At 45.4% G+C, this 23,107-nt stretch overlaps 1 protein-coding gene across 2 annotated transcripts in view; it reads right to left on the bottom strand.

Annotated features, from left to right (window-relative positions):
- LOC120018123 (seizure protein 6 homolog) overlaps positions 1 to 23,107 on the bottom strand; it is a 143,651-nt gene that overhangs the window by 37,887 nt on the left and 82,657 nt on the right. For both annotated transcript variants that reach the window (XM_038961125.1, XM_038961126.1), the window contains exon 4: positions 3,601 to 3,793. In XM_038961125.1, the coding sequence (XP_038817053.1) occupies positions 3,601 to 3,793 (193 nt within the window). The remainder of the gene's footprint in view (positions 1 to 3,600; positions 3,794 to 23,107) is intronic.

Raw genomic sequence — 23,107 nt, 5'->3', positions numbered from 1 at the left:
GTCACCAAAGCCAGATATACCACCCACCACTGCGACCTGTACGCTCTCGTCAGCTGGCCCTCGCTACATATTCGTCGCCAGACCCACTGGCTCCAGGTCATCTATATGTCTATGCTAGGTAAAGCTCTGCCTTATCTCAGCTCGCTGGTCACGATAACAACACCCACCCGTAGCACGCGCTCCAGCAGGTATATCTCGTTGGTCATCCCCAAAGCCAACACCTCCTTTGGCCGCCTTTCCTTCCAGTTCTCTGCTGCCAATGACTGGAACGAATTGCAAAAATTGCTGAAGTTGCAGACTTATATCTTCCTCACTAACTTTAAACATCAGCTATCTGAGCAGCTAACCTATCGCTGCAGCCGTACACAGCCCATCTGTAAATAACCCATCCAATCTACCTACCTCATCTCCATATTGTTTTTATTTACTTTTTTGCTCTTTTGCACACCAGTATTTCTACTTGCACACATCATCTGCACATCTATCACTCCAGTGTTCAGTTTTCAATTGTAATTACTTCGGTACTATGGCCTATTTATTGCCTTACCTCCTCACGCCATTTGCACACACTGTAAATATACTTTTTTTTCTATTGTGTTATGTGTAACTCTGTGTTGTTGTTTGTGTCGCAAAGCTTTGCTTTATCTTGGCCAGGTCGCAGTTATAAATGAGAACTTGTTCTCAGCTAGCTTATCTGGTTAAATAAAGGTGAAATAAAAATAAAAATAAAAAAGCAGCCAATAAGTGCTCAGCATTTGTGGAAACTCCTTCAAGACTGTTTGAAAAGCATTCCTGGTGAATCTGACTGAGAGAATGCCAAGAGTGTGCAAAGCTGTTATCAAGGCAAAGGGTGGCTACCTTGAAGAATCTCAAATATAACATATATTTTGATTTGTTTAACACTTTTTTGGTTACTACATGATTCCATATGTGTTGTTTCATAGTTTTGATGTCTTCACTATTATTCTACAATGTAGAAAATAATAAAAAGAAAGAAAAACCCTTGACTGAGTAGGTGTGTCCAAACTTTTGACTGGTTCTGTACATGAAGAGAAATACACACCACCACTGATTGTATATACCTGACACGAGAAAGAAAGAGAGGGAGAGAGAGAGAGGTATTTAAGGTACAAATAGATAAGACAAGGCAGGAGAGCAGGCATTACAATTCTCCTAGGATTATCGATTTAAATGTAAAATACCAATACAGAACTCATTTATATATGTTTGCTTCATAAATACTGAGCAAATGTTTTTATCACCCGCAATAATAAACACAATTTGCTCTTTAGTTCCCTCAAAATCACTGTTTGATCTATCTGCCCTCAGGAATAATCTATGAAAACAGTGTTGATTTCATTACCGGCCACCTCAGCCAGAGGAGATGATTATGCAGGATTTAATGACAGACACTTTCCGATTGCCCAGCGTCCATCTTTAAAACAAATCAGTCTCCTGCTCACTGCTTGTCTGATCACATTCTCCACACCTCATTACGGGACAAGGTGATCTTGCAGAGCAAAAAGATTGTAATATCAGAGCAATCATCTCAATACACATAAAACTGTCATGGGGTATAAATGAAAATGTTACCGCTCTCCATCTCCAGCTTATGTCACCTGGTAGATAATCAGACTCTTAGCTTACTTTGAGATAACATTTTATTAACATAGACATCAATGTGTTGGTGTTAAAATATCAAATTACAGATCTTTCTGAACACATCAAAAGACCAGAAGATACCAGATTGATTATTTTTGCGTCCTTGGACCAGAAATGTATGGAAGCCAAAAGGGAACATTGTAGTAAGCTCTTAAAAGCATGAAGAAATCCTCAAAGTGACTCCAAAGTAATTAGAAGATCAATGCTTCGCAAACAGAGCTATAGCCTATACCAAAATAAAAAACCTGAAATGGCGAAAGTATGTGGGAAATCATTAATATTTGTATTTTGAGCAAACAATTCCTCTAACGAAGCACTGTCTTGGTGTAGTAGGATAACTCTTGTTCTGCCACAGGTATGCAGAAAGATGGCTGACTAGTTGATTGCTGGATTCATAACTTAAATTTGATGTATCCTAATGGGATCTCAATTTGTTTCCAGGCAGTGTTTCATTGAGATTTAATGCACTCGTGATTAAGGTGACCAAATGATATGCAAATTATTCAGCATGCCCCCAGAACCATATTTTTTTTATTAACAGTTATTAACATTGCTAGAGAGACGAAGGGAGGGAGTGAGAGAGAGAAAGAGAGAGAGGGGGAGATAGAGACAGAGAAAAAATAAAAGAGAGATTCCGTCTATGAACATGCCAGATTTCGTCAAATTACTCTCCCCGAGGTTATTTATTTCCAGTGTCGCTGTCCGCTACAGAATGCACCATACTGTATGTCAGAGACAGGGGAAAATATCATCAAAGTTATAGGCCACCCTCATTGCCAGCACAGATCAGCATGACGCGCTGCTCAGAGAATATCAAACAGGTGGAGCGGAGGAGGAGGGGACCACTGTGTGAGGTAATTGGAAGTTTTGTAAAGAAGCAGAAAGTTATTATCAGTGGTGCTGTTCCGTGCCCTGCCGTATGATTGCCATGTTATTTAATAGAGCAGCAGAAGCCTGCCACAGAAAGCCCTGAAGGTCCCCCTCACTGGGTGGTGAACACCACCCACACACCTCACAAAGGAGAGAGAGAGGGAGAGAGCAAGCCAGAAGGGGGGCATAGCATGATTCAGAGAGGGATGGATGAGTGGGAAATGCAATTCTTATTCAACCTGTAATCTAGGCATTGTTCAGAATGGCACTACCCCATTTACAAACCTGCCACAGTTCATTAGCTCACAAAAACAAAAGAATCTGGAAAATAATATTTGTAGTTTTTCTATTTTACCACCATGTCTAAGCAACACGGCTCATAACTGCATGCAGTCTCCTTCTGCAATCTCTAGTAAATGACAATTAGAAGAGCATCATCACAGCAATTTCCCCACCTGATTATGCTGCCAATTGACAGCTGTTGTCATTTTGTGGCTAACATGAGCACATTATGTTGACAAGGTATAATGGGAGGGTGAGCACCAGTGTACTGGAGGAGGCTAATGGAGGAGGGGAGAGGAGAGGAGAGGAGAGGAGAGGAGAGGAGAGGAGAGGAGAGGAGAGGAGAGGAGAGGAGAGGAGAGGAGAGGAGAGGAGAGGAGAGGAGAGGAGAGGAGAGGAGAGGAGAGGAGAGGAGAGGAGAGGAGAGGAGAGGAGAATTCAACCTCTCAGGCCCTGTCTATATGATCACCTCATATGGATTGCAACTCACATTCTGAAACTTGGTTAGTTGTTGTGCAGTATTTGATTAGGTCGATGTGCTGTGTTGTTTGGTTGGTGGCTGTGCAAGTGCTGTGGTGTTTGGTTGGTGGCTGTGCTAGTGCTGTGGTGCTTGGTTGGTGGCTGTGCAAGTGCTGTGGTGTTTGGTTGGTGGCTGTGCTAGTGCTGTGGTGCTTGGTTGGTGGCTGTGCAAGTGCTGTGGTGTTTGGTTGGTGGCTGTGCTAGTGCTGTGGTGCTTGGTTGGTGACTGTGCTAGTGCTGTGGTGTTTGGTTGCCCTCGGGTCTTACCTTGGTATCTGAGCAGGAAGGACCCAGGCTGGGTCTGTCTCTGGCTGTGGAAGTGGATGGTGATGTGGTTGCTCCAGCTGCGTACCACCAGGCCCTTCAACAGTATAGACTCGTTGGCCAGAACAGAGGGCTCCCCGCCCCCCAGGTCCTCAAACGTCACCTGCTCCCCCTCCCACAGGCTCACGTTCATCACCTGCATGGACAAACACACAGAGGAGACCAGTTCAGTAAAGGACACACATCAATACATACAGGTACATAGACTTGTAAACAGGGTGACAGAGAAATGTGGTGAGATGAAGCCGCCTGCCTCCTTCACTGAGCTTTTATCATCATACGATGGCACCTAAGAGATATGCCTCCATGTCACTTCACTGAGTTTACTCTCATATAAAAACACTTAAGAGATATGCCTCCATGTCACTCCATATGAAATCATATCAACTACAGTACCTCCCCCCAGGAAGGGAAAAAAGTCATTATTTCGGGCAGCCCACCTCAGAGAAAGTGTGGATGGAAACATATTAAATTACAGATAATGAACATGTAGGGCAGAATCCATCAGCTGGAATTCCAGTGTATGATTGGAGAACGTGGTGACAGAGAAGGTGGTTCCAGGCCTGACCTGTGAAAGCTCTGTACCACAGGGGCAATAGACATGTCAGATAGAAGGATGAGAAAAATGAAAAACAGAAGAACAGAAAACACCAAACTGCCCTGACGTGAATGAGAGACCACATAAAAGAGAAAGGGTTAGAGGTGAGAGGTGCACTGTGTGGGTGCAAGGGGCACTGTGTGGGTGCAAGGGGCACTCTGTGGGGCCTCTAAGTGTGCACGAAAGGATGAGTATTCGTCTGACATATGTTTACTAAACATGTAACTATATAAAGCTTCTGTGATTATATAAGCTCTTATGAGGACAGTGCTACCCTAGCAACACTTGTCAATTTAAACACATATATAATGCACATCAACAAGTTAATGTAGTGTTATGAATGAATGAACTCATAGCTAAAGCATTGGATAATAGTCCCATTCAACAAAGGGCATCACGACCTAATCACATTATACTGTAAGCCCCATGACAATGAAATACTTCCAGAATACTGTTGGGGATAATCCAATTTGTGTTGGCATTAGTCCCGACTGTCTACCTCACACTGATCTAATCCTGGATCAACACACATCTGTCTGACAATACGGGCGTGGTTTGTTTCGTTAATATGCAAACAGGAGGTCAACAGCACATTAAGGTTAAAAGCATCATAATCCCTTCAAGGGGAATTACTACAATATGAATTCAGCTCCTCCACCAGAATAATAAAATATGTCCCAATCAAAACCAACTGTGCTGCTAACTATTGTATGTAAAAGCAACACATGAAAACTAAATCATTCATGTGACACTTCCTCATAAAATAAACAACAGATTTTGGAGCGCGTGTGGGGGAGGAGACGTATGCAGTCGACAGTGAGCTTTCTGTATCTCTCCCTGCAGCAAACCAGTCCTCCTCTCCAGAGATTCCCCTTCTACCTCTACAGAGGTATGAAGGAATAGGGGGAGGAGGGAGACATAAAAGAGAGAGAATAAAGGAGAAATCTCCACTAATTAGGTGTACGTTGTGTGAGTGTCTGTGAGGGTACTACAGTATGTGGGCTGCTAGCTAATTATAGAGAATGATTCAGTTGGGGGTAGGGAAGGGATAGAGCACCAGCACTAACATCTGTTCCAGACAGGAGAAATGGGCCATGAGGAGGAGAGGAGAGAGGAGAGATAAAGAGACAGTCGTCCCCTGGCCCCCACAGTGAGTGCACCAGGGCCATACATGGAGAGTTATGGTTCTGCTGGTTAATATTGAGGGAGGCTGAGAGATCTGTCTGTCTGTCTGGGCCACCTGACACAGTGACACCTGGGCCAACACTGCAGACACAAAACACACTGATAGACAATGTACATACAATATACAACACACATAATACCATACACAAAAAAACACAAATTTGTGTAGATCACACAGGTACAAATCCTGGCACACACACTGAAAAGGGAGACTGTGTGGTTTCCTGTGTGCATTGATATGCCTGTCCTTGAAAGGTTCTGGCAAGTCAGTCACAAACAAAAGCTGCTATTACATGAGACCTGAGGCCACTGAATGGTAAGAGAGAAGCAGTAAGACTAGTTAAGTTCTTCCGGAGGAAATTGGACAGTGTCACCCTGAGCTGAGTCTTTCTTCCTGAAAGCCTGTTTCTACTTGAACACCTGAGTAATCCTGGCTTGAGGGGCCGGTTGAATGCAGATCTGTGGAGGTTGTTCCTGCTGAGCCAAGGTCGGCTGAAGGTGAAGAGCTGAGTCTACAGAGAGAAGAGATTACAGTATGTGGAAGCAAACTGGACAGCAGGCACCAAACTATGTACTGAGATCAAAAGAGAAAATGTAGAGAAAAAATCCATTGGCCTCGAAAGACTCAGGTCCATGTTCAACACTTGTAGAACATGCTAAAAACATACTGAATGTATCCTATCAGCTTGCCTTTCCGATCCCACAGATCAGGTTAAGAGCAATGAGGGTAAAAAAAAAACACAGGCTCAGCTTCACTCATCCTCATAAGAGATGGAACATTCACACGCTTTCCCCGCCTGCACTTCTCATTTAACATTCACCTCAGCCATTTCAATTTCATTATCGCCACAATCCCTACGCACCTGTCAGAAAATTGGTTTATGCAGCTCACCTGAATAAAGCAGGGAAATGGTAGAGAAGGGAGAAAAAATTGTAGGGCAAGGAAAAGCCAGAAACAACATGAAAACAAGAGTAAGGTTATATGGAGGGAAATGAAAAACATGTTGAGATATACTGTGAGATGCCTATTAATTATATACAGTGAGCTCCAAAAGCATTGGGATAGTGACACAACAAAACATGTTTTGGAGCTCACTCTATCAGGAACATGGAACACTTTATATTCAGTGTTGCAGCACTTCAGTGGCAAATGTTGTTTAACGTAATCGATGTCTAGCAAACTTTATTTGTCACATGCGCCGAATACAACAAGTGTAGACCTAACCATGAAATGCTGACTTACAAGTCCTTAACCAACAATGCAGTTCAAGAAGAGTTAAGAAAATATTTACCAAGTAAACTAAAGTAAAAAATTATAAAAAGTAACATAATAACATAACAATAACGAGGCTATATACAGGGGGTACCGTTACTAAGTCAGTGTGCGGGGATAGAGGTTAGAGGTAATTTGTACATGTAGGTAGGGGTGAAGTGACTATGCATAGATAATAAACAGCGAGTAGCAGCAGTGTACAAAACAAATGGGGGCAGTCAATGTAATAGTCCGGTGGTCATTTGACTGATTGTTCAGCAGTCTTATGGCTTTGGGGTAGAAGCTGTTAAGGTGCCTTTTGGTCCTAGACTTGGCTCTCCTGTACCGCTTCCCATACTGTAGCAGAGAAAACAGTTTATGACTTGGGTGACTGGAGTCTCAGACAATTTTATGGACTTTCATCTGACACCTGATTATTATATAGGTCCTGGATGTCAGGAAGCTTGGCCCCAGTGGTGTACTGGGCCATACGCACTACCCTCTGTAGTGCCTTACGGTCAGATGCCAAGCAGTTGCCATACCAGTCGGTGATGCAACCGGTCAGTATGTTCTCGATGGTGCAGCTGTAGAACTTTTTGAGGATCTGGGGACCCATGCCAAATCTCTCCAGTCTCCTGAGGGGAAAAGGTGTTGTCGTGCTCTCTCCACGACTGTCTTGGTATGTTTGGACAGTGATAGTTTGTTGGTGATGTGGACACCAAGGACTTGAAACTCTCGACCCGCTCCACTACAGCCCCGTTGATGTTAATGGGGGCCTGTTCGGCCCGCCTTTTCCTGTAGTCCACGATCAGCTCCTTTGTCTTGCTCACATTGAGGGAGAGGTTGTTGTCCTGGCACCACACCGCCAGTTCTCTGACTTCCTCCCCATAGGCTGTCTCATCGTTGTCGGTGATCAGGCCTACCACTGTTGTATCATCAGCAAACTTAATGATGGTGTTGGAGTCATGTTTGGGAGTACAGAAGGGAGTACAGGAGGGGACTAAGTACACACCCCTAAGGGGCCCCAGTGTTGAGGATCAGCGTGGCAGACGGGTTGTTGCCTACCCTTACCACCTGGGGGCTGCCCGTCAAGAAGTCCAGGATCCAGTTGTATAAAGTGTAAGTAGTGCTAAAGCTGCATCTCCTCTACACTATTATTTAGAGGGTAGAGAGTAACCATTTGTACATCTTTACAACACTGTATATATACATAAAATGACATTCGTAATGTCTTTATTCTTTTGGAACTTCTGTGAGTGTAATGTTTACTGTTCATTTTTATTGTTTATTTCACTTATGTATATTATCTACCTCACTTGCTTTGGCAATGTTAACATGTGTTTCCCATGCCAATAAAGCCCCTTGAATTAAATTGAATTGAGTAGAGCATCAGAAAAAAATTAGCTGTCCACTTATTCTCATTTCTGACCTGTTTTACTGAGGTTAATAGCTGCTGATTCTAAATCTCATTGTCACGATGAGCTGAATTAACATTAACACTGATTGAACAATATAACAACTCCTAAGAGGAGGAGCCTACACAATGTTTACTAACATTGTGTTATACTGATCCTGTTAGTCATCCAACTGAAACACTCTGGAAGCCAACTTTGCTTCCCGATTCTCATTCATCCAATTCTCCATCTCTCTCCCTCCATTCTTTGCTTTCTCTCTCTCTCTCTGTCCTCCTTGTTCTGTCTCTCAATCTCAGAGGAAAAAATGCATCTTTAAAAAAAAACACCAGAAAGGATTCTAAAGTGCTGCACTGCACTCTCCACATCTAAAAACCCTGCCTCCGCCACATTGGTGAACTTCAAATCCTCTCCCAACAATAGCAAGGTACAAAAGAGGCAAACTGAGGACAAGGCAGAAGGAGAGATGAGTAATGGACTTTCCCTCCCTCCCTCTCTTCTTTCTTTCCTTTCACACTCCCTCCATGACTCTCTGACTATCAGCCATGGCACTGGAGATTTTCCTGTGTGGCAGCAGGTGTGACTGTAGCCACTTCCAGAGAGTGGCTGTGGTGTTGTGAGGGTCACCATGTTGGAGCTGTCCCAGATAGAGGTCAGCGGTCTCATCTATTGCCTGATCCTGTCAGTGTCTGCCTGGAGACAGCAGGTGCGCATCACGAAATGAGAGGAAACTCAGGATGTGAACTAACATGGCTGCCATTCCTGCCACTTGTCCCGCTGAGTTCAGTGTTAGGGATAAAAATGAATAACACTGAAAATAACCAGCACTTCACTCTGAGTCAGAGGACATTACGGTCTTGTACGGACCTTTGTTGTCTTAGCCAGACAGCTCAAGTTCACAAACCTGGTGTCCGGGAGACTTTTTAATTTGGCCTACCCCGGCCAAACCGTAACCCGGACAACGCTGGGACAATTGTGCGCCGCCCTATGGGACTCCCAATCACGGCCGGTTGTGATACAGCCTGGAATCAAACCAGGGTCTGTAGTGACACCTCTAGCACTGAAATTCAGTGCCTTAGACCGCTGCGCCACTCGGGAGCCCTAGTGCTGGGATGCCGTTGGGCTGAAACAGACTCCAGATTGAGGTGTTCAACCCTCTCTTGTCTCAGTGAGGGAAGAGCAGTGAGAAAACAAAAGTCGACGTTGTCATGGCAAGTTATTTACACTATCACCCAGGTGATGCACAGTACCGGTGCTCAGTAGTGCTGACAAGACAAACAAGTACAATGAGATTAGAGAGAGCTGTGCTCTCTCACTGCCACTAAGTGCATCTCCTTGCTTCTCTTTCCCCCAGTGTTGTGTTCACAGAGCCCATGTGGAATCTGCTAATTGCGCTTCTCCCAGTGCAACCTACAACAGGAGAACATTCACTGTGAGGAAAGAAAAACACAAGGGCCTGATCCAGAGAGAGGAAGGGAGATGAGCGAGGAGGAGAGGCCTGGTCCAGAGAGAAGAGGGGAAAGGAGAGAGGAGGAGAGGCCTGGTCCAGAGAGAGAAGGGGAGAGGAGAGAGGAGGGGAGGTCTGGTCCAGAGAGAAGAGAGGAGAGGAAAGGCCTGGTCCAGAGAGAGGAGAGGAGGGGAGAGAGGAGTAGAGGTCTGGTCCAGAGAGAGGAGAGGTGAGTGGAAGAGAGGCCTGGTCCAGAGAGAGGGGGGAGGGGGGGGGGAGAGAGGAGGAGAGGCCTGGTCCAGAGAGAGGAGGAGAGGAGAGGAGAGGAGAGGAGAGGAGAGGAGAGGAGAGGAGAGGAGAGGAGAGGAGAGGAGAGGAGAGGAGAGGAGAGGAGAGGAGAGGAGAGGAGAGGAGAGGAGAGGAGAGGAGAGGAGAGGAGAGGAGAGGAGAGAGGCCTGGTCCAGAGAGAGGAGGGGAGAGGAGAGGAGAGGAGAGAGGAGGAGAGGCCTGGTACAGAGAGAGCTGGTGATTGTGAAGGAGGAGAGAGGATCGGAGAGAAGATGCCTCTGTGACACCAGCTTCTCCAGAAGCTGGAGAAAAGTGGAAATGACATGTTATAGGATGTGGAGGTAGCTGTTTGACAGCTTCTTCTGCCTGAGCTGAAACATCAGAGCCATTTGGGAGTGGAAAGTCATCTTATTTCAGAGATATAGATACAAGTTTGATACACACATGCTACTAGGTTAATGTACAGTACATATTACTGGTGAGCTCTCATTGCTGAAGATACTGCTCTTGTGACAAAGCGAAAATGTAGAGTTTCCTTCAACCTCGCTCGCACTGCGCGCAATGTAGATATCAAATAACTCCACAGTTCACGGGCAGAGTAGTGGGTGAAACCATTCACTTCAGAAAAAGGTGTGATATAAATAAAGTTTCCTTTCATTATGTGTTGTCGTATACAAATATTTGATGCCATTGTAATAAGGTTGGCAATATGAGAGGTCTTCAGACTTACCATTTTTGTATTATTTTCCTTGAAAGAACAACTAGTGGGTTTTAAGTGCTTCTCCCCTATTTGGAAAGTTGGTCTGCCTGCTCTTCAGTCTGAGAGAGATATTCTGAGAGCAGTGAACGTGTGACTGTGACCGTCCTGTCAATGCCTGTCATCACTGTTTTATATATTTTACTGCAGATAAAAACCAAGTCAACCTGAAGTGTGGGTGTCCGTGTGCCTTTCTTCTGGGGGGCTATATGAAGTTGGTTACACTCAAATCAAATCAAAGTTTATTTGTCACATGCGCCGAATACAACAGGTGTAGACCTTAAAGTGAAATGCTTACTTACAGGCTCTAACCAATAGTGCAAAAAAGGTATTAGGTGAACAATAGGTAGGTAAAGAAATAAAACAACAGTAAAAAGACAGGCTATATACAGTAGCGAGGCTATAAAAGTAGCGAGGCTACATACAGACACTGGTTAGTCAGGCTGATTGAGGTAGTATGTACATGTAGATATGGTTAAAGTGACTATGCATATATGATAAACAGAGAGTAGCAGCAGCGTAAAAGAGGGAGTTGGCGGGTGGTGGGTGGGACACAATGCAGATAGCCAATGTGCGGGCGCACTCTCTCCCACAGATGAGGACAGGTCATTAACAGGCCCTTGTTTTCACTTGCCTCCAGCTCCCTAGTTATGATTGAGTTGTGGACTATCTATCAGGAGATCAGAGTGGAGTGGGCCAGGGTATTGATTCTTGTCCCTCCAGCAGTAAAAGGTCTGAGCCGTGTGCTCTAGTGTACTGGGAGTCAGTGAGACTGGCTAAGCACAGCTAAAGCCCTGCGGGCTACAGACTGAACTCTATCAGGGTTCAGTCAGAGAGGGAGCCACTGTGCCATTAACATGTTGCAGGTCAAATCAAATCAAGTCCAATTTTATTGATCACATACACATGGTTAGCAGATGTTAAAGCGAGTGTAGCGAAATGCTTGTGCTTCTAGTTCTGACCGTGCAGTATTATCTAGCAAGTAATCTAACAATTTCACAACAACTACCTTATACACACAAGTGTAAAGGAATGAATAAGAATACGTACATATAAATATATGGATGGGCGATGGCCGAATGGCATAGGCAAGATGCAGTAGATGGTATAGAGCACAGCATATGAGATGAGTATTGTAGGGTATGTAAACATTATATAAAGTGGCATTGTTTAAAGTGACTAGTGAAACATTTATTACATCCAATTTTTTATTATTAAAGTGGCTAAAGATTTGAGTCAGTATGCTGGCAGCAGCCACTCAATGTTAGTGATGGCTGTTTAACAGTCTGATGGCCTTGAGATAGAAGCTGTTTTTCAGTCTCTCGGTCCCAGCTTTGATGCGTCTGTACTGACCTCGCCTTCTGGATGATAGCGGGGTGAACAGGCAGTGGATCGGGTGGTTGTTGTCCTTGATGATCTTTTTGGCCTTCCTGTGACATCGGGTGGTGTAGGTGTTCTGGAGGGCAGGTAGTTTGCCCCCGGTGATGCATTGTGCAGACCTCACTACCCTCTGGAGAGCCTTACGCTTGTGGGCAGGATGCTCTTGATTGTGCATCTGTAAAAGTTGTGAGTGTTTTTGGTGACAAGCCAAATTTCTTCAGCCTCTTGAGGTTGAAGAGGCGCTGTTGCGCCTTCTTCACCACGCTGTCTGTGTGGGTGGACCATTTCAGTTTGTCCGTGATGTGTACGCCGAGGAACTTAAAAAACTTTACACCTTCTCCACTACTGTCCCGTCGATGTGGATGGGGGGCTGCTCCCTCTGCTGTTTCCTGAAGTCCACTATCATCTCCTTTGTTTTGTTGACATTGAGTGTGAGGTTAACTTCCTGATACCACACTCCGAGGGCCCTCACCTCCTCCCTGTAGGCCGTCTCGTCGTTGTTGGTAATCAAGCCCACCACTCTAGTGTCGTCTGCAAACTTGATGATTGAGTTGGAGGCGTGCATGGCCACGCAGTCATGGGTGAACAGGGAGTACAGCCAGCTGGTCTGCGCATGCTCTGAGCTATTAACCCTTGCGAGGGTTAACACGTTTAAATGTTTTACTCACGTTGGCTGCGGTGAAGGAGAGCCCGCAGGTTTTGGTAGCGGACCGTGTCAGTGGAACTGTAATGGCCTCAAAGCGAGCAAAGAAGTTGTTTAGTTTGTCTGGGAGCAAGACGTCGGTGTCCGCGACGGGGCTGGTTTTCTTTTTGTAATCCGTGATTGACTGTAGACCCTGCCACATACAGTACGTCTCGTATCTGAGCCGTTGAATTGCGACTCTACTTTGTCTCTATACTGATGCTTAGCTTGTTTGATTGCCTTGCGGAGGGAATAGCTACACTGTTTGTATTCGGTCATGTTTCCGGTTGCCTTGCCATGATTAAAAGCAGTGGTTCGAGCTTTCAGTTTTGCGCGAATGCTGCCATCAACCCCCAGTTTCTGGTTGGGGAAGGTTTTAATAGTCATCGTGGGTACAACATCACCGATGCACTTGCTAATAAACTCACTCACCGAATCAGCATATACATCAATGTTATTGTCTGAGGCTATCCGGAACATATCCCAGTCCACGCAATCTTGGAAGCGTGGAAGCGTGGAAGCGTGGAATCAGATTGGTCGGACCAGCGTTGAACAGACCTGAGCACGGGCGTTTCCTGTTTTAGTTTCTGTCTATAGGCTGGAAGCAACAAAATGGAGTCGTGGTCAGATTTGCCGAAAGGAGGGCAAGGGGGGCTTTGTATGGGTCGCGGAAATTAGAGTAGCAATGATCCAGAATTTTGCCAGCCCGGGTCGCGCATTCTATATGCTGATAAAATTTAGGGAGCCTTGTTTTCAGATTAGCCTTATTAAAATCCCCAGCTACAATAAATGCAGCCTTCGGATATGTGGTTTCCAGTTTACATAGAGTTCAATGAAGTTCTTTCAGGGCCTTCGAGGTGTCTGCTTGGGGGGGATATACACGGCTGTGATTATAATCGAAGAGAATACTCTCGGTAGATAATGCGGTCGGCATTTGATTGTAAGGAATTCTAGGTCTGGTGAACAAAAGGACTTGAGATCCTGTATGTTGTTATGATCACACCACGACTCGTTAATCATAAGGCATACACTCCTGCCCTTCTTCTTACCAGAGGGATGTTTGTTTCTGTCGGTGCGATGCCTGAAGAAACCGGGTGGCTGTACCGACTGATGAGGTATCCCGAGTGAGTCATGTTTCCGTGAAACAGAGAATGTTACAATCTCTGATGTCTCTCTGGAAGGCAATCCTTGCTCGAATTTTGTCTACCTTGTTGTCAAGAGACTGGACATTGGCGAGTAGTATACTCAGGAGCGGTGAGCGATGTGCCCGTCTACGGAGCCTGACCAGAAGACCGCTCCGTCTGCCCCTTCTGCGGCGCCGTTGTTTTGGGTCGCCTACTGGGATACGGTCCATTGTCCTGGGTGGTGGTCCAAACAGAGGATCCGCTTCGGGAAAGTCTTTTTCCTGTTCATGTTTTTTTTTTATTATATATCTTTTTTTTATTGAATATTCGAAACATACAATATCAGTCATCCAACAGATTCCCATTCAGAGCGACACATAGAAGCATCCAGGGTCAATGCCCTGCTCAAGGGCACGTTGACCGATCTACCACCAGGCCAAAAAACGTGAAGCCGAACCCTCCAAGATCCCCCCCACAGTTCCCCAATAGCTGTCCCGCAACCATTTGAGACCCCTCCCACAGTCCTCCCCCAGGAAGAAAAATTGAAAATAGAAAATACAATTAATTCCATTCCCCACCTCCAAGACCCCCCCCAATGCATCAACAACCAAGAGAATTAACTAAAGAGAAAAAAAGGAAAAGACAGAAAACAGCAAACAACAATGCAGAAAAAAATATAAAACAAAATAATACATTTAAAACAAAGGACATCAAGGACAACTAAAATCATAACAGCAATGCCAACTGTATATGTTTGTGTGCATGTCTGGCACTATTACATGTATGTGTGTGTTCTTGTATGTGTTTATTTGCATGAGAGTGTGTATATGCATGTGTACAAACACCTGCACTGCCACTTAGTGTCATTCAAATGTACTTTTTATTATGTTTTATTTTGACCGGGCCATAATGTTGGTAAGTTGACGTTGCTCTTATATCCAATAGTTCTTCCCAGCTGTATGTAATAACACTTAAGATTTCCTGGGGTAACACTGTAAGAAATAATACATAAAAAAAACAAAATACTGCATAGTTTCCTAAGAACGCGAAGCGAGGCGTCCATCTCTGTCGGCGCCATCCAGGTGACTGAACACTGCATGCCTCCTCCCTCTGGCACACAGTAACCTAATAAATGAGTCAAAGGTTCAGGACACACATCATGTTTATGGTAATAATGATTTACAGGCATAATGTAACCTACATGTTCCAGCTGTTGATGGCTCATGGCTGAGGTTGGTAAATCCATTACCCTCTGCTCCCAGGTTTATGTAATCTTCTGCAGTCTGTGGCGCACAAACTGTATGTCATTTCACTACGAAGCGTGTGCACAGTGGAGAATGATTTACATATAAGAGAAACATATCCTCGACTCACACAGAAAGAAAATGGAGAAACGACTGTGTTTGAACATGTATATATTTCCTAGCAATTTTGTTGTAGCCTAGTTGTCAATATTTCCACATATTTAGATAGTTCATATCATCCCAGACAGTCACTCTTTAGTGAAGCACTCTTCCTCAGTCCTCCAAAAAGTATCAGGGTGAAACTTACCGGATATTGAACTGACAGATTGTGCCACCCTTTATTAAAGCACTGACAGATACATCCTAATCAATCTCTGCCATCAACCCAGACAGAGACTGCAGATAGAACTGTATTTTATTGAACTGTACCGAGGTCCACTTAAGCCAGAGTAGTTGGGAATATTGACCCATCAGTCAATAGTCTGCAGTACTACCCACCATGGCTTCAGTGAGCTGCTTAAAGATCCTGTCCCACCACCTACACACTGCTAGAGTGGACATAACTAGTGGGCTGGACTCTCATATGAAATGCAGTACTTGGTTTGGAAATGAGAATATTTTAGTTTGGTCTGCAGTGCACTAATCTACGAACTGCCACAGGCTTGGACCTACAGCGTAAAGTTAATCACTGCGGACTATCCTACCTTCACATGACAACTACCACTGTTGGGTAGTTAACAGAGGGGTCTCTGACTTTTAACCACAATATGCTATTATGAAACAGGAAATCGGCACATGGTAGACATGATGGGGCTTGCCTTAGTGTGGAGTGAGGATGGTATACTATAATGGTTTGGTGGAGTTGTGAGGGTGAAATACTATATGGAGTTGGTGGAGTTGAGGGTGGTACACTATATGGACTTGGTGGAATTGAGGGTGAAATACCATATGGACTTGGTGGAGTTAAGAGTGAAATACTATACGGACTTGGTGGAGTTGTGAAGGTGAAATACTATATAGACTTGGTGGAGTTGTGTGGGTGGTATACTATATGGACTTGGTGGAGTTGAGGGTGAAATACTATATGGACTTGGTGGAGTTGTGTGAGTGGTATACTATATAGACTTGGTGGAGTTGTGTGGGTGGTATACTATATGGACTTGGTGGAGTTGAGGGTGAAATACTATATGGACTTGGTGGAGTTGAGGGTGAAATACTACATGGACTTGGTGGAGATGAGGGTGAAATACTATATGGACTTGGTGGAGATGAGGGTGAAATACTATATGGACTTGGTGGAGATGAGGGTGAAATACTATATGGACTTGTTGAGTTGAGGGTGAAATACTATATGGACTTGTTGAGTTGAGGGTGAAATACTACATGGACTTGGTGGAGATGAGGGTGAAATACTATATGGACTTGGTGGAGATGAGGGTGAAATACTATATGGACTTGTTGAGTTGAGGGTGAAATACTACATGGACTTGGTGGAGTTGAGGGTGAAATACTATATGGACTTGGTGGAGATGAGGGTGAAATACTATATGGACTTGTTGAGTTGAGGGTGAAATACTATATGGACTTGGTGGAGATGAGGGTGAAATACTATATGGACTTGGTGGAGTTGAGGGTGAAATACTATATGGACTTGGTGGAGTTGTGAGGGTGAAATACTATATGGACTTGATGGGAGTTGTGGGTGAAATACTATATGGACTTGGTGGAGTTGAGGGTGGTATACTACATTGACTTGGTGGAGTTGAGGGTGAAATACTATATGGACTTGGTGGAGTTGTGAGGGTGAAATACATTATGGACTTGGTGGAGTTGTGAGGGTGGTATACTATATGGACTTGGTGGAGTTGAGGGTGGTATACTATATGGACATGGTGGAGTTGAGGGTGAAATACTATATGGACATGGTGGAGTTGAGGGTGGTATACTATATGGACTTGGTGGAGTTGAGGGTGAAATACTATATGGACTTGGTGGAGTTGTGTGAGTGGTATACTATATAGACTTGGTGGAGTTGTGTGGGTGGTATACTATATAGACTTGGTGGAGTTGTGTGGGTGGTATACTATATGGACTTGGTGGAGTTGAGGGTGAAATACTATATGGACTTGGTGGAGTTGAGGGTGGTATAGTAAATGGACTTGGTGGAGTTGAAGGTGAAATACTATATGGACTTGGTGGAGTTGTGAGGGTGAAATACTATATGGACTTGATGGGAGTTGTGGGTGAAATACTATATGGACTTGGTGGAGTTGAGGGTGGTATACTACATTGACTTGGTGGAGTTGAGGGTGAAATACTATATGGACTTGGTGGAGTTGTGAGGGTGAAATACATTATGGACTTGGTGGAGTTGTGAGGGTGGTATACTATATGGACTTGGTGGAGTTGAGGGTGGTATACTATATGGACATGGTGGAGTTGAGGGTGAAATACTATATGGACATGGTGGAGTTGAGGGTGGTATAGTAAATGGACTTGGTGGAGTTGAGGGTGAAATACTATATGGACATGGTGGAGTTGAGGGTGGTATACTACATTGACTTGGTGGAGTTGTGTCGGTGGTATACTATATGGACTTGATGGAGTTGAGGGTGAAATACTATATGGACTTGGTGGAGTTGAAGGTGAAATACTATATGGACTTGGTGGAGTTGAGGGTGAAATACTATATGGAATTGGTGGAGTTGAGGGTGAAATACTATATTGACTTAGTGGAGTTGAGGGTGGAATACTATATGGACTTGGTGGAGTTGAGGGTGGTATACTACACTGCTCAAAAAAATAAAGGGAACACTAAAATAACACATCCTAGATCTGAATGAATGAAACATTCTTATTAAATACTTTTTTCTTTACATAGTTGAATATGCTGACAACAAAATCACACAAAAATGATCAATGGAAATCAAATTTATCAACCCATGGAGGTCTGGATTTGGAGTCACACTCAAAATTAAAGTGGAAAACCACACTACAGGCTGGTCCAACTTTGATGTAATGTCCTTAAAACAAGTCAAAATGAGGCTCAGTAGTGTGTGTGGCCTCCATGTGCCTGTATGACCTCCCTACAACGCCTGGGCATGCTCCTGATGAGGTGGCGGATGGTCTCCTGAGGGATCTCCTCCCAGACCTGGACTAAAGCATCCGCCAACTCCTGGACAGTCTGTGGTGCAACGTGGCGTTGGTGGATGGAGCGAGACATGATGTCCCAGATGTGCTCAATTGGATTCAGGTCTGGGGAACGGGCGGGCCAGTCCATAGCATCAATGCCTTCCTCTTGCAGGAACTGCTGACACACTCCAGCCACATGAGGTCTAGCATTGTCTTGCATTAGGAGGAACCCAGGGCCAACCGCACCAGCATATGGTCTCACAAGGGGTCTGAGGATCTCATCTCGGTACCTAATGGCAGTCAGGCTACCTCTGGCGAGCACATGGAGGGTTGTGCGGCCCCCAAAGAAATGACACCCCACACCATGACTGACCCACCGCCAAACCGGTCATGCTGGAGGATGTTGCAGGCAGCAGAACGTTCTCCACGGCGTCTCCAGACTCTGTCACGTCTGTCACATGTGCTCAGTGTGAACCTGCTTTCATCTGTGAAGAGCACAGGGCGCCAGTGGCGAATTTGCCAATCTTGGTGTTCTCTGGCAAATGCCAAACGTCCTGCACGGTTTTGGGCTGTAAGCACAACCCCCACCTGTGGACATCGGGCCCTCATACCACCCTCATGGAGTCTGTTTCTGACCGTTTGAGCAGACACATGCACATGTGTGGCCTGCTGGAGGTCATTTTGCAGGGCTCTGGCAGTGCTCCTCCTGCTCCTCCTTGCACAAAGGCGGAGGTAGCGGTCCTGCTGCTGGGTTGTTGCCCTCCTACGGCCTCCTCCATGTCTCCTGATGTACTTGCCTGTCTCCTGGTAGCGCCTCCATGCTCTGGACACTACGCTGACAGACACAGCAAACCTTCTTGCCACAGCTCGCATTGATGTGCCATTTGATGAGCCACTTGTGTGGGTTGTAGACTCCGTCTCATGCTACCACTAGAGTGAAAGCACCGCCAGCATTCAAAAGTGACCAAAACATCAGCCAGGAAGCATAGGAACTGAGAAGTGGTCTGTGGTCACCACCTGCAGAACCACTCCTTTATTGGGGGTGTCTTGCTAATTGCCTATAATTTCCACCTGTTGTCTATTCCATTTGCACAACAGCATGTGAAATTTATTGTCAATCAGTGTTGCTTCCTAAGTGGACAGTTTGATTTCACAGAAGTGTGATTGACTTGGAGTTACATTGTGTTGTTTAAGTGTTCCCTTTATTTTTTTGAGCAGTGTATATGGACATGGTGGAGTTGAGGGTGGTATACTACATTGACTTGGTGGAGTTGAGGGTGGTATACTACATTGACTTGGTGGAGTTGAGGGTGGTATACTACATTGACTTGGTGGAGTTGTGAGGGTGAAATACATTATGGACTTGGTGGTTGTGAGGGTGGTATACTATATGGACTTGGTGGAGTTGAGGGTGGTATACTATGTGGACATGGTGGAGTTGAGGGTGGTATACTACATTGACTTGGTGGAGTTGTGTCGGTGGTATACTATATGGACTTGGTGGAGTTGAGGGTGAAATACTACATGGACTTGGTGGAGTTGAGGGTGAAATACTACATGGACTTGGTGGAGTTAAGGGTGAAATACTATACGGAATTGGTGGAGTTGAGGGTGAAATACTATATGGACTTGGTGGAGTTGAGGGTGAAATACTATATGGACTTGGTGGAGTTGAGGGTGGTATACTATGTGGACTTGTTGAGGTGGGGGTGAAATACTATATGGACTTGGGGAGTTTCAGAACTGGAAACACTTTTTAAGCAAATCTCTCTCTCTCACTCTCTCTACATCCCTCCCTTCCTCCACTCTGAGGCAGTGTTGGAGCAGTCAATACTGAAGACCCAATGTTCTGATGGAGCAGTGCACTAGGCAGGTGATGGACATAGACCACAAAGCAGGACAATTCAACACAGAAAATAAACAAATTCTGCCCAAGGAATAATCCACATCAGTCTTGATCTTCTGAGCCCTACATGAAGGCAAATGTTTAAATCCTTACTCTAAAGTGGATGATAAACTGGAGTTGTTCAGACCCTCATTCTATAAAGCCCCCTGGCCTAGAGAAGTCCTTTGAAGTAGATTAATCCAAAAGATTTCCAGATAAGAAGAATTATCAACCCAGTCTTTAAGGAACGCGATGACACAAATCGACTATCTGACCATTAAGCCACCTGTAATGTGTACGCTGGAAGTCGGGAAGCAAGTACAGGGAGCGCAAAATTAATAATAAACAGAACATAGTACAGAACATTGTATGTTTTTGTGTTTCTTGTTCTGTACTGACATGAAATAGAAACAGAGTCAATAACACCTGAGGAAAGAACCAAGGGGAGTGACAGATATGGGGGAGGTAATCAGGAAGGTGATGGAGTCCAGGTGAGTCTCATAAGGCGCAGGAGCGCGTAACGATGGTGGCAGGTGTGTATAATAATGAGTAAACTGGCGACAACGAGCGCCAGAGAGAGGGAGCGGCAGTAGACTTGATACCAGCTGAAGTGCAGAGGGGTATAGAGGGGTGTATTGGGCTATAGAGGGGTGTGGCAGCTCCAGGCATAAGCGACATAAGTGGTCGATTAGGGTCCCAGGCTACTAAGGGGCCCCCAACCCAACAACAAAAAAAGAGAGTTAGAAAAGTAGAATACATAAGGTGCAAGTTCAACATTTGGTTGTGCAACAGCAATTTTTATTTTCTTACGTCAGTCACTGACAGTCACTCAATATGCCATGTCAGATAAAAAACATGTGATTGGTAAATTAGTCTCATCAGTTATCTAAACTTGTAGTCATCATGGCCGAATACCAACCAGTCACGCAGGGCAAGTGTCCAGGGGCCCTGACCTCCAGGGGGCCCCTATTGATTTTGTTAGTCCCTCTCACTCAGATATCATTAACATGGCATAAGTCATGGCAAAATGTGTAGAACTGCAGGAAATTAGCTGTAAAACTGGATTTTTTAAACTCTAAAACATACATTTCCTTTCACCGTCCTGATTGGGTGGGGTCACTAAAATACTTTGCCCACAAGGTTTGGGAGGGGCCCCAAAACAAATCTCACTTAGTGCCCCCAAAAGTGTAGAGCCTGCCCTGGGTGTAGAGTGTTGTAAATGGGTGTAGACTGATTGTAGAGTGGTGTTTGGTGTAGAGGGGTGTATGATGTGGATGTGTGTGTGTGGGGGGGGGGGGGGGGGGGGGGGTGTAGATGGGTGTAAAGGGGGGTAGACTGTGTGCAGATGGGTATAGACTCAGTGTATAGTGGTGTAGAGGGGTATATGATGTAGAGGGGTGTAGAGGGATGTAGGGTGTAGAGGGGTGTAGAGGGTTGTAGATGGTGTAAAGGGGGGTAAACTGTGTGTAGAGGGGTATAGACTCGGTGTATAGTGATGTAGAGGGGTATATGATGTAGAGGGGTGTATAAGGTAGAGGGGTGTGGGGTGGTGTAGAAGGGTGTAGAGGGATGTAGGGGGTTTAGACTGGGTGTAGTGGGGTATAGACTGGGTGTAGTGGGGTGTAGGGTCAGGGGGTGTATTGGGTGTAGAGGGGTGAAGAGGGGTGTAGGGGGTTGTAAAGGGGTGTAGGGGGTGTAGAGGGATGTAGGGGGTGTAGAGGGGTATAGATTGGGTGTAGTGGGGTGTAGGGTCCGGGGGTGTAGAGGGGTATAGAGGAGGTGTAGTGGGGTGAAGAGGGGTGTAAAGGGGTGTAGAGGGCTATAGGGTATATGGGGATGTAGTGTGTGTAGAGGGGAATAGACTGGGTGTAGAGAGGTGTAGATGTGTTATTAGGGGTGTAGGGGGTCATAGAGGGCTGTAGACTGGTTTAGAGGGGTGTCGATGGGTGGGTAGGGGGGTGTATAGGGGTGTATAGAGGTGTAGACTGGGTGTAGAGGGTTGTAGTGGGGTGTAGAGAGGTTTATACTGGATTTAGTGGGGTGTAGCGGGGTGTAGACTTGATGTAGAGGGGTATAGTGGTAAAAATAGAAAACAATTCTCCCCACCCTATGGTGGAAAAAAATAGCAGGAAATGCACTTTAAAACATACATTCCTCTCCGCCGTCAAGGGGGGGGGGCTCTCAAAATTGTTTGCCCATGAGGTTTGGGAAGGGCCCCCAACAGGATAGAGCCGGCACTTGGTGTAGAGGGTTGTAAATAGGTGTAGACTGATTGTATAGGGGTGTATGGTGTAGAGGGGTGTATGGTGTAGAGGGGTATAGACTAGGTGTAGTGGTGTGTAGGGTCAGCGGGTGTAGAGGGGTGTAGAGGAGGTGTAGTGGGGTGACGGGGGTTGTAAAGGGGTGAAGAGGGGTGTAGAGGGATATGATGTAGTGGGGAGTAGACTGGGTGTAGAGGGGGGCAGATGGGTGTATAGGGGTGTAGAGTGTAGGGGGTGTATAGGGCTGTCGAGGGGTGTAGACTGGGTGTAGACGGGTGGGTGTAGGGGGTTAGAGTGGTGTATATGGGTGTAGAGGGTGGTGGAGGGCTGTAGAGGGGTTTAGAGGTGTGTAGAGGGCTGGGGGTGTAGAGGGTTGTAGTGGGGTGTAGAGAGGTATAAACTGGATTTAGTGGGGGTGTAGAGGGGTGTAAGGGGGCTGTAGAGGGCTGTAGATGGGTTTAGATGTTTGTAAAGGGGTGTAGACCGTGTGTAGAGGGGTATAGATTCAGTGTATAGTGGTGTAGAGGGGTATATGATGTAAAGGGATGTAGAGGGATGTAGAGGGGTTTAGAGGGGTATAGACTGGGTCTAGTGGGGTATCGGGTCAGGGGGTGTAGAGAAGGTGTAATGGGGTGTAGAGCAGTGAAGAGGGATTTAAAGGGGTGTAGGGGGGTGTAGAGGGCTAAAGGGTGTATGGGGATGTAGTGGGGTAAAACTGGAAAAGAATTCAGGAAATTCACTTTAAAACATTTCTCTCCGTCGTCAAGAGAGTGTTGGTCACTAAAATGCTTTGCCCACGAGGT

The sequence above is a fragment of the Salvelinus namaycush genome, chromosome 23 (assembly GCF_016432855.1).
Source record: "Salvelinus namaycush isolate Seneca chromosome 23, SaNama_1.0, whole genome shotgun sequence".
NCBI lineage: Eukaryota > Metazoa > Chordata > Actinopteri > Salmoniformes > Salmonidae > Salvelinus > Salvelinus namaycush.
The sequence above is the reverse complement of the archived record's forward strand: the minus strand, read 5'-3'. Positions and strand labels throughout refer to the sequence as shown.